The sequence below is a fragment of the Terrapene carolina genome, unplaced genomic scaffold (genome assembly GCF_002925995.2).
Source record: "Terrapene carolina triunguis isolate 2854851 unplaced genomic scaffold, T_m_triunguis-2.0 Scaffold926, whole genome shotgun sequence".
Taxonomy (NCBI): domain Eukaryota; kingdom Metazoa; phylum Chordata; order Testudines; family Emydidae; genus Terrapene; species Terrapene triunguis.
Window position 1 is genome coordinate 28,106 of NW_020665277.1, and position 12,178 is coordinate 40,283.

The following is a 12,178-nucleotide window of genomic DNA, read 5'->3' on the forward strand; positions in this document are numbered from 1 at the left end:
CACGGAGGCCACGAACAGCTGCCCGCGCTCCGTGTAATGGGCGCACGGCCGCGCGTGGGCTCGGGCAGGTCCTCCCACGGTGCAGGCTGGGCGCTGAGCCCGGGGCCGAACCAGTGACCCCGGCCCAGCGCGCACCCCCCCCCCCCCCCGCTGCCCGAACAGCACGTGGGTGCCAGGCAATGACACCAGCCCCGCCCCGCCCGGCTGAGACTCCGCCCCTTTCCCGCATGGCCACGCCCCCTTAGCCCTGAGCTGGGGCGGCTCCGGGGCTGCCACAGACGCTCCGCAGCCTTCGCCCCGCGAGTGCCCCCTGCTGCCGCTGCCATGGTCTCGGCTCCGCGCTGCCCGCCCGGCGCCCGGGGGCTCCTGGCGCTGCTGCTGCTGCTGCCCCTGCCCGGGGCTCGCGGTGAGTGGGGCGGGACTCGCCTCCCCCCTGGCTCGGTGGCTTCGAAGCCTTCCCCGTCCCGCTTCAGGCTGTTCCCGCCCCCAGAAACCGTGCCTGGCCGCGGGAGCGGAACCGGCTCGTGGCCGGCTGGGATCGGTAGAGCGGGATGGACCGTAACGTGCCCAGTCTGCCTGGGGGCTTGCACGGCGGTGCGCGCTCCTGCCGGGGTGTAACAGTGACACTCTTGTACCAAACCCTCCAGCAAACCAGCCTCAAAGCGGCGATGGGAGCAATCCAGCCACATTGTCCCCAAGGAAACGAGTTACAGGGATTGCCCAGTTCGTAGAGTCTGTATCTTTTCTAGCTGACTTCTCCCCTGCTTCTGTCTGTCTCTATGGCTAGGCCAGTGTGGTTCTCCTCCAAGGCTCAGTTTTGCTGAGGTAACCAGGAGAACGTGGAGTCGCTATCCTGTTGGATTCGGTCTGAGCTACTCCTGTCGCCCAGGATACACTCTGGCCTCTGGAAAGTCTCCTGTCGTTATATGTGATGCAGATTCAACATGGTCAGTAGACCCTGAGTTTTGTGTAGGTGAGTGTCTTTGTTGCTTTTGTGTCTCAATTGATTTATAAGCCACCTTTTCCCCAAAACAAGGGAGTCCCAATTCTGTAACCGGTTCACTGTTAACCACTGGCTTCCATGAACACTTTCTAAATCCCGTTTAGTTGGTTCTTTCTTAGATTAATAGTTGGGCTTTTTAATGACATGTTTGTTTAAAATTCCCAACACTTTTGTCTTGGCACTTGGCAGATCACTTTAAGAGCAGCGGACATACCAACTTCCAGTCATTTCTGTTTTCTGAGTCGAATGCTCTCAGGCTTACGAGGAGGGATAGATTTACCACCTTTCTTGACCCTTTTTATGCATCAGCATGTTATAGACCCTAGACAGCATCTTCAGAATAATGCATTTCTTGTCACAGGGCCAGATTAAGCTTTCGTGGGCCTGGTGCCAAGCATATTTGTGGGCCCTCATGGGGGCAATGGAGCATGGTGGGGGGGTTGGTCCCCAAAGCGAGGGGCCAGCCAAGGGTATGGGAGGGGTGACCCCACTCTGCCCAGCCCAGTGTGAGGGCACTATTTACAAAGCAGCCGTTGCCAGATGCACAAAGGCCCTCCCAGCCCTGTGCTGCCAGCATGCTCCTTCCCCTCAGGGGTGGTCCCATACTGCATTACACAGCCCCTCCCCGCCCAACACTGGAACACCCCCCCCGATTCTCTATGGACAGAGCCCCCTGTGCCCGCTATGCCCAACGCCCCTGCAGACCCTGCCACAAATGCACAGCGCCCTGCACACCACCACCCCTACCCAGTGCCCTCTGCCCACACAGATCTTCCCTGCCCCCTCACAGCTGAGCACCCCCATCAGGCCCACCAGAGACCCACTCCCCCATGCCCTGCCTCCTAGCCACACTCACTGGCCCTCTGGGAGCTGACTGTGTCTGCCGGACTGAGCTGGCAGCACAGCCAGGCTGGTCCCAGGGTGGGGAATCGCTCCATCCCCTCAGGAGTGGCACGATCAGCCAGGCCAGGGCCTGCTCCAGCCAGGATCCCTCAAGACACACTTGCCTGGAGGGGCCCAGCCAAGCTCCCCCCACTGTCTCCTCCACCCCCACAACTGGTCGAGACTAGCCAGGCTTCTGTACCAGTCCCAGGGGGTTCAGCTCCAGGGAGACAGGTGGGGCCCCACAGATGGTGGGAAGTAGAGACTGCCCAGAGCCAGAGGTGCACTGGAGTCTGGCCAGGGGGAAAGAGAATGGGGTGGGGCCAGGGGGCAGAGAGGATCCCTTGGCCTGAGGAGCAAGTGATGGGCAGCAGGGAGCCAGCGGGCTGGTGGGGTCTCAGGGCACAGAGCAAGCAGAGCAGGCCGGGGTCCCTTCTGAGCATGGGGCTGGCTTCATGATGCCACTGGCGCCATTGTAAACCCGGCACTGCTTATCTCCCAGAGACCACACTGTCCATATGATGCTCCTATGACTATTGGGAGGCATTCAGTGCCCACCGGTGGTGATGCTGGATTTTGGTATTTTACCTATGCTAGTCAGCTTTAAATGGAGGTATAAAACAAAGGACATTTTAAACCTTAACCTGCTTTAATTTCCCCAATGATCTTGGTTCTTACCATGTGACAGCTTGTCCAGTGTTCTATGCAAATACTCAAATACAGCTACAACTACAACTCGCTGCAGTTAAATTCAACATGTTCATTGGATTTCCCATTCCTGGCTTAGGGAACATCACAAATTCTGCAACCAAGTGAAAAACCTTGGTGTACTATCTCTTTTTTGAAAAATTGAAGTCACTCTATTCCCTAATGCCTATGTGAGGAGAAACTATTTATTTATTATTGGTTATTATCTTAGAAAACTAATGAATATAGATTTTAGCCATATTAAAATCACTTTACTAAAAGTAAACCCAGTATTGAATAACAATGTATTACAAACTTGGTAAAATACTAATTCATAATAAAACTCCCGGATTCCAGCCCCACTCAGGTTTGGCCCAGCTGCCAAGATGACAACAGCCTGAAAAGGTGGAGGCAGATTAGGGGTTTGTGGGGCCCTGGGCCAGAGCAAGTGGGGGCCCCATGCCACCCCTTCTACCTGCAGTCCTCCATCTTCCTCCCCAGGTGCTCCAGCCGGGGAGTGGGGTTGGGGCACGGAAGCTTGCCCTGCCCACCCGGCACTCCTGCAAGACCCTGCACCCTGACCCTGCTCCCCAGCAGAAGCACTGGGCAGGTGCATGGAGTGGGTCGGGGTGCAGGTGCACTTATTTTTCTGGGGTGCCCCAATTGGCCAGGGTCCCTGGGCAAGGGCCCCGTTGGGTCAGTGGCTAATGTGCCATTGTGGGTAGGCCAAATCTGAGTGGCATTGCAACCCCATGAGCCAGGTCACAACTCCAGTCTCCCAAATTTGGTCCAGTCGAGGGGCAGGGCCCAAACCGTAGTGATGTTACAATCCTGGAGGCTGCGACGACTGAAGCAGAGAGACCAACTCAGCCAGCCCCTTGGCACAGGAACTGCAGGAACCACCACTGTGGGATGAGTGCCAGGCAGGGCCCAACCCTCCTGGGATGCAGGACGTGACCGAAACCACCCCAGGGCCTCCATGTGCACACTATTTACTGGGTCACGACAGATCGTAAACATTTACAAATGGGGCCTCAGCCCAGAAAAGGTTAACCACTGGATTAGACCATTGGCTTGATCTGCCATAGTATTTGCTATGTTAGGGGATGCAAGTTAGCATATCCCTTTTTCTTTTCCCCATTAAGGTAATATGAGGTAACACTAATATTAGTCTTGTTTTCTTCTAGGAAAACCATGTAAACCACTAGAACTAAAAAATGGCAGAGTTGATTTAACCAATTTCCGGTTTGGTGAAACAGCAAACTTCTCCTGTAGTGAAGGGTGAGTGGCAAGTTGCTGCTTTGGACTAAATAACAAAACCTAGACTGGTGTAATACTGCTAATGAAGTCTGGCAAAATGAGACTAGAAAGCCTGCGTAACTTCAAGAACATAAGTGAGTGGGGTGCTATAAATCTGTAGCTATGGGCTGGGCCCTTGTTAAGAATTACACCTGTGACTTTCAAAGGTGTTGAAGGAAGATAGCCACCCATTTATGGCTGGCCTTCAGTGGGAGATGGGCACTTATCTCACTCAGGTGCTCTTGGAAATCCCAGCCTAAACCTTCAACAGGTCATCCCAGCAGCTGCTGGATCATGAGTCCTAAGGGAAAGCCCCACCTGAAGGGTAATGTGGCACTCACTGATTGGTGCCATCCCTGCTCTGTTACAGGGACTGTTATTGGTCAGTCTTAGCATCTTGAATCGGTGCTGGGATTGTGAGGCAGAATATTGCCCATAAAAGGCAGCACCAGCGAGAAGCAGCCTTCTTCCTACTCTACCACAGCAAATATTTGTCTGTCCCTTTGTTATAGCTGTCGATAGTTATCAGGGCAGTGTCAAGTTCAGTTGTTGCTTTTGTCCATATGGGTAATGTGACAAGCCTGGGGGAATCATAAATGGGTTTTGGCCTCATTCCATTGAGCAGGTGCTTTCTGGGTGTTGAGATAACTGAATAGATCGCATTGCATGGGGACAAAAACACAACCAACAAGTGCAGGTCTGTGTGGTGGTTTTTTTTTTTGTTTTGTTTTGTTTTTTTGTTTCCCCACCCCCCGCCCCACTATATCACAACCCCTGCTGCCAGGTCAAGCCCTCTAAAGTTAAGTCCTCTGGGAAGAGCAGTCAGATGTCTCTGGGTGGCAGCTGACCCCCCAGTCTGAGTGAGAAGACATGGTCGCGGAGGTAACTCCCTGATGGTGGCTGACTTGCCAAACCCCATGCAAGTTAAATGCCTTTTTCTGTGGATTGGTTGTCAGCCTGATTTCTGGGTGAAGTAGGTTGATCCACAGTTGAAGGATTTGTAGAGGTAGGGTTTCTTTGCAGTAGCCTACATGGACTGAAGGCCTTGGATTTGTGCAGTTCCCTGGGTTTAGGGTTAGGTTAGGTCTTGGACAGTTAAGATGCTCAGGTTTTGAATATGGAAGGGAGATGGGGTCAGGCGGGTGACAGCTCAGGGCAGCTGACTTCTCCCCATCGTTTCTGTCAGGATGGTTGTCTTTAGGTCTGATTTTTATTTTACAAAACATTGCTGGGGAGGAAAGGTAAGGTGAGCTGCTTAAGCTGAGTCATTGACAACTGGGGTAACACAACTGAGTGTTCAGAGAAGAGGTGTAGAGTACTGCTGCAGATAAAAGGACAGTAATTCTAAGGTGTAGAATGGCGACAGCTCGCGTTTCAAATGCTCTCTTAAATCTTAGAAACATCAGATAAGGCACAGCCTCCTACCCAGCAAGCCCTTTTTCCCACATGAGAGCACAGTGAGCAGACCAGTCATGTCTAAAATAACATGGTTTCCTGGGCATTTATTAAGTTTTATAGCAGGGATGATTAGAGCCTTCTTCCACCTGTTAGAGATTTGCACTCCTTAATATTTGTATCTCCAGTTTAGAAGAAGGATCACTTGTTCCCCTTTGCAAAGAATTAACAAGCATTCCCAAGCATCTGACTAGTGTAGATGAGAAGTGGGGGCATTCTCTTAACAGTTGTGCAAGTTTATACTCACTGGTTTAGCTCTAGATTGCCTTTAGTTACTTAGAGTTCCTTGGTCTTATAGTGTTAGACATATCATGTTTTATAGCAGAGATGACTTTGGTCAATCATTTGTCTCCACCTACTGGCATAAAGAAACCATGTTCCAGCTTTCTAAACTGTAACCTAGTTCTTTCCTTACTTCAGTAACAAATTTGAACCTTTTTTCTTTAGTTACAAATTAATTGGACCGACTTCTGCCCAATGTGTGCTTGAGGGAAATGGAGTTGATTGGAATAAGGAGGTTCCACTTTGCAAAGGTAAACTAATTTAATGGTTTTAAGAACAGTTCACGTCTGGAGATGATGCTGCATAGCTGGTGCTACAGAGGAGTCTCTGTTCTTACATCTTTTAATCCAAATAAGAGTAAAACTTGAGGATGTATGTTTGGTTGGGGAGAGAATGAAATCATACTGTGGTTCACCGTGGTGTTTGGATGACTCCTATAGAACCAATGCTTAAAACAAAGTCCCTTCTAGATTGTTCACCTGGCACTGTTTAATATTCATAATCCAACAGGCCTCCTGGCACCTCTTCACTATAGTATCTGTGTAATCCTGCTGTTCGCCAAGTAAAAGGCATGATATTGACTTCAAGAAGTCTTGACCCTTCCCAAACCTGACTATCCACTTAAAATCTGAGGCTCTTTGGGAGTGAATCACAATTAATTTGCCTCTACTTCGATCTCTTGGATGATTTCTGGGCTTGGTCTGTCAATCATGTCCAGTTTCTAGAATCAGCTGCTGATACTAGAAATGTCCTAGCTTAGTTTTCTGCTGGTGGAACAACACTACATCTAGAGATGGCAGGGAAGAGGTTCTGGCTCCCTGAGGCAAATGTTGGGGAGGGGCACGCTCTGATAAGTTCATCTTCTAGAGCTGGTGTTTTATGGAGCATCCTCCTCGAGCAATGGACGTACTGGGTTGGGTCAAGCCTAAAAGCAGAAAAACCTTCAGAATCTGAAGGGGAAATCTGCTTCAAATGTGTTAGTGCAATGTTAAGTACCCTTCCAAATGGCTAAATAGCTTTCTGGGGGGATCTGAGGCAGTTTTCTTAGTGAAACTCTCTTCAGTTCACCTTCAATGTGAACTTTAATTTTCATGTTGACATTCTTTGCTTCAGCAATATCTTGTCGTCCACCTCCTGATATCACCCATGGATCCCATAATGCTCTGATTGGAGAAGAATTTTTCGTTGGCTTAAAAGTAACTTACAAATGTGACCCGGGCTTCTCTCTTATTGGAGAGGCCTCCATTCATTGTACAACGAAAGATAATGTCAATGGAGAGTGGAGTGGTCCTGCCCCTGCATGCAAAGGTTAGTAGCATCTGTTTTCATCCTCCTCTTAATTTATTATCTCCTCCCAGGAACAACTATATTTTGATTGCTAAGCAAACCCATAAACCTTAGAAAAGTCCATATTTATTTCCCATAAATACATAGCTTGAAAACTAGCTACTGTTGGAAACCCAATCGCTAAAGAGGGAATGTCACTTCATAAATGATTTCTGGAAACCATTTTGCCTCTTGTACATCCTGTGGTTGTCTTGTCTATCCTCAGTGTTCCAAGACTGCAGTTAATTCTCATGTCAAACAGTTTAAGAGTTTTTACCTAAAGAGAACTATGGTTCTGCTTTTATGCCAGTACCCTACTATTTGAGTGGTGAAGGGGAAGACATACAAGCAGGATGGTTAGGCAACCCTCTTTTTCAGAACTCTCTGGGAGGGCTCCTTGGCAGTGAAGGCTCATGCCTTTTTTGGTGGGGCGGGGGCAGTGTGAGAAATAAAGATCACTGTGCAATCCTCATGTTGTGACTGCAGTGCAGTGCTCACACACACGCTGCATTTAGCTAACAATGCCTTTATATACTTGGTGTCCAAGCAGCTCCACCATCTTGGGCTTATTCTTGATGGGTTGCCCATCTTAACTGGGATTGAGGCATGGTTTGGTGGGTTGCTAACTTCACTACAGAATATAAAGCTCCCAAAAGCAGGAATGTGAATGTAAGTTCACTTTAATGGTTTCATGAATAGTCCATGACTGGAGATGCTGCAGTGTAACTGATATTAAATGTTTGAGTGATTGTCTACACAGATTGCACTTGTGGAGTGCATGAGCCCCATGTGTGTAAGACAGGATCTTTTGAATAGCAGTGTCCACTGGGGCAGTGTCTGTTCCCTGGATGCCCTCTCACCATGTAGGTGTAGGTATGAAGGTTAGAGCACCTCAGCTGTTGTAAATTGGGTGGAGACCCGGGGCTTTGTCCCTGCTGACTGGAGTATCTCCAGGCAGCACTGTACTCGCCTTTCACCATATATTTCCCAGCACAGACAGGTTTCCCAGGGACACCTGCCTGCTTTCTCTTCAGAGGGTTTTTAACAGGTATAATTGCTACTGTTATACGTACCTCACAGTTGTTCCTATGCAGGTCAACTTTATTTTTAAGCTAAAAAGCATTACAGGGAGAACGTGCATGCTAATAAGCTTCCCAGATTTAACCCAACCACGTCTCTGCATTCTGGCAGGCATAGTCCTTCATCTCCCACCCAAGGGGGATTCCTTCTGGTTATTAATTCATCACAGCTCTAGCTCAGAACAAGCACCTGATCCTTCCAACCCTTTCTAAAGGATTGGGGCCCTCCATGGACAAGGGGTCCTATCCATTTGCTGGATCAGGAAGAAAGCCCTGAGGCTGTTTAAAAAAACCCAAGCTATTTATCCAAAAACGCTTTCTTTGTTGGTCCCTGGAGACTCCAGTATGAACTGGTATATGCACCTCTCTGGGGGCTGGCTTCAAAGGCTGATAACCAAGGAAGTACACTAGCATCCCCCTCCCTCTAGAGAAGGTACATGCAATGCCACTACACATTCACAATTGCATTTAATACAATGGACCCCAAGGTATTAACCCTAATTCAATAAGATGAAACTTTATTGAATTAAGTTAATCTTAATTCCATACGGTTTGTTCAGGATATTGTCAGCCTGTCATCCGTCTCCAGGTTTCTGGTTTCTCAACTCAGCTTTCCTGGTATCATCCCTTTAGGTATGTGGTGCCCTCTGGATGTAACATCAGAGTTTGTGAAACAGCCTGACTCCAAAAAGTGGGAATAACCTGCCAGTCGTCCCAACATCATTGAAAATCCAGTGCAGGAAGAAACTATTTCCTTTAAAAAAAAAAAAAAAATTCTAGGAAGAGGTTAAGCTTTAGTCTGCTGTTCCTGTGTGGCAGGGTTTTCAGTGTGAGTTGCCTGGGAAATAGGTCAGCTGCCATAAGTGCACTAGCTTTGGTTGTTTCTTGATTCAGACATAACATGAACCTCTGATGCTTGGATTCTGTGCCCTGCCCTAGAAGAGGCTGCATTTCAGTGGGGAAGGGGCTCCTGTAAAGTGCAAATCTGTGTAGTATCTAGAAAAGCCCTCTGGGATCCTTCAAGCTGAGTCACTATAGGAGCGTAAGACACTGTTAAGACGCAAGTTCTGCTCTTCATTCCACCAGTGAAAAGCCCAGGTGACTCCATTGATTTCCGTGCACTTGTCCCTTGCTGCAGAGGAGTCCGACTGCAATAAAGGGAAGAGGTTTTTACCACAAGTGTGCACAGGAACAAACTGCATGTTAACGATCCCAAAAACCACCTGTGCTCTGTTGCCCCAGCTGTGGTGACACCTCCACACAATGCCAGTCAATAAAATACTGGGTGGGATTTCTGTGTTTAACTCAAATGCTTTTCTTTAGGTCTTGGTTTGGTAGAATGGTGGGGCTGGAATCTAATGCCTCATTGTAGGTGTTGATTGGATCACTTGATACTCACTCTGAGCTGAATCCTGAAAGGTGCTGAACACCTGCTATTCCAATTCACTTCATGGTTGGCTCCACACTCAATCATGGACCCTCTTTCTCTATTGAGAGAGATATTCACAGGGTATCTGGTTTTACGGGTTGTTTATAAACCATAACTACAGTGAAATACACTCAAGACCCTTTACCCGCAGTTTCTGTTCTCTTCCATTTCAAGCAATAACCAGCATTCACAGTGCATCTGCTCCTCTCAATGAACTGCCTTCTCTTCTGCATTTTCTTTTCAGTTGGGTGTCTGAAGGCAGAGGTGCAAAATGGAAACCTGCTCAATGCATTGGATGAAAAAATGTGGTACAGTGTGAATGAAACCATTCCTTTCAAATGCTCTCCTGGGTACCAGGTTTCAAGCCATTCCCACCTGCCTGCAACAGACAGATTTAGTATTACTTGTTTAGCAGATGGCAGCTGGACAGCATTACCGAAGTGTGTAAGTATCACTGTCCAGTTGGGTTTCTTGATGCACCCTGCCCAATTTCTAATATAAAAAATAGTAATAACCATGCTTTGATTTAATGAAGCAAAGACTTAACTTATTGCAAAGACCTCATGCAGGTAGGAACACGTGCCATTGATATACCATATGGTGAAAAAACATGTTTATCTGAAAACAAAACACATTTTCCCTCACTACATCTTCTCCTATTTAAAAAAAAAAAAAGCGATCTTCCTTTTATAGCAGCTGTTCCATGCAAAAAGTAAAATTTGGTGGGTAAAAATCACAACAGGAAGAAAACTTCCCTATGACAAAACAGTCAGATTTTTCTAGGCAATTCAAGTGTGTTACTACTGTAATTAGTGAGATTGCAGTGTGCTCAGCTCTACGTAAAAGGAAGGCTGGTTCCTTCCCAATGTGTTTATAATCTATGTGCCAAACCTTAAGTTGCTCAAAACCTCATCACTGTTGCTTAGTAGTGTCAGTTTCTGTAGAATTGACTAGGATGTGAGGGTGTGCAGCATGCTCAGGCCCTGAGGCAGATACATGTGACATACACTGAGTCAGACTCAAAGGAGCAAGCATACTTGAGAGGGCAAGTCCTTCTCTTCTGCAGCATAACCATGTTCCCTCTTTGATTTACAGAACAAGCAAAGCACTTCTGATGTGTGTGAGATGGTTCCTGAGAGCAGAGAATTCAAAGAGTGTGGTGTGCCTCTGGAGACACTGAGAACTCTGCTGGAAGTGCAGAAACTGTATCTGGAGATTGAGAAACTGAAGCAGGAGCTAAAGTCACAATGAATAGCTGAGACCTGTGATCCGTATTGTGATAAACTGTCTCCCCTTTGGATGCAGTTTATATAATTACACTACACAAAGGATAATTTTTACTGATTTTATAGATCTTGCTAATATAGCTAGTAACTCACAATAGGCAGTAAATCAGGGATCAGATTTCCTTCCTGGGTGCTGTTTTTAGGATTTTTTTTTTATGTTCTTTCCCCTTGAATTTCACAAATTTTGAGTTTCCACTTGATGATAAACTAGGGATTTCAGGTCCTTGTACAGGTTTTAGGGGTTATAGTGAAGGATTAAGTTGAGATTTGGTTTTACTTGGGTAAATTAACCAAGTAGCATGGAAGCAAATTATCAGTTGTTACAAGCTTTAGATCCTATGCAAAAGGAAACTCAAGACTAACTTCAGCTTTGTAGACATCCCACAATTTCTGCTTACATTTAACTTTAATGCACCAAAACGTGCACATTCAAAGTGGTGAATGGGTATTTAAATGCCCGATTTCCACACACCTTAAGAGCAGTGATGTTAATCAATTCCTTCACCACTCTAAAAATGCCACACGTACATTAGGAGTAGATGAGAAGCAACCGTCTGAGCCATTTCCCCAATAAACAATAGGGGTGTTCTCTAACCTACATCTTTGTGATCAAGTAATTATTCCTGCCCTGCAGGGCTACAATAAAATGCAATTGTAATAACTGCTGATTGTCTTTGTTTTTGTAACTTTTTCTCTTTGGCTGTAAGGCAGGGAGATGCCCAGCGTGTTTAAAGGATCGTTTCACTGAGAGCGAAGAATTAATTCCTTCTCCTTCTCCAGCCCAGTGATTAGTCTGAGTGAGCCCATGGAGACTGACCCTTCCCCTCGCACCTAGAGTGCTTAGGGTTGAATTGAACTGGCAAGGTAGTGGAAGGGAAACTTGTCCTGTGGAATAAGGGGGGCATGCCAGTTTTTAGCGCTTTTTTTTTTTTTTAAACCACTGTTGATGGACCCAGGGGGGTCACGGATTCAGCTACATTCCTGGGGGAACAGCACGAATTAATTTGGCCAATAGGATAAGTAGGAAAGATGGTTGGTAAATGCTTCTGTCTCAAAAAGAACAGGAGTATTTGTGGCACCTTAGAGACTAACACATTTATTAGAGCATAAATCATTGCTGCAGTGGAGGCTTTGATCAGGAAGGGATAGCATAGCGCTGCTCTGAGAATAACGTCACTTGTGATTGTCCCTATGCCAGAAATGTAACAGTGCTGCAGTCTCCTCCAGTGAGAAACCTTAGCTGTATAAAGCCAGGAGCAGCTAATGGAAAAAGAACAGCAGCAGAGAAATAACCTGCAGACTCAGCCTTTGCAGGTTGGGGAATCTTCTGTCTCCTTGGACCTGTGAGCACTACTGAGCTCAGAGTGGGGCAGGGGGTGACTTGCTGTTGGGAGAGCTAGTGGTGTCAGGGAGCAGGAAGCAATTTAAATCCACCCCAGGGATCCTTAGG

General features: G+C 47.3%; 1 protein-coding gene across 1 annotated transcript; it reads left to right on the forward strand.

The window, feature by feature from the left end:
* Positions 1 to 279: 279 nt before the first annotated feature.
* Positions 280 to 11,390, forward strand: LOC112117316 (C4b-binding protein alpha chain-like). Its single transcript, XM_024215259.3, has 7 exons — positions 280 to 406; positions 788 to 973; positions 3,760 to 3,853; positions 5,774 to 5,859; positions 6,722 to 6,916; positions 9,687 to 9,886; positions 10,538 to 11,390. Exons 1-7 carry the CDS (start codon positions 325 to 327, stop codon positions 10,691 to 10,693), a joined length of 999 nt encoding a protein of 332 aa, XP_024071027.2. The 5' UTR covers positions 280 to 324; the 3' UTR covers positions 10,694 to 11,390.
* The last annotated feature ends 788 nt before the right edge of the window (positions 11,391 to 12,178 follow it).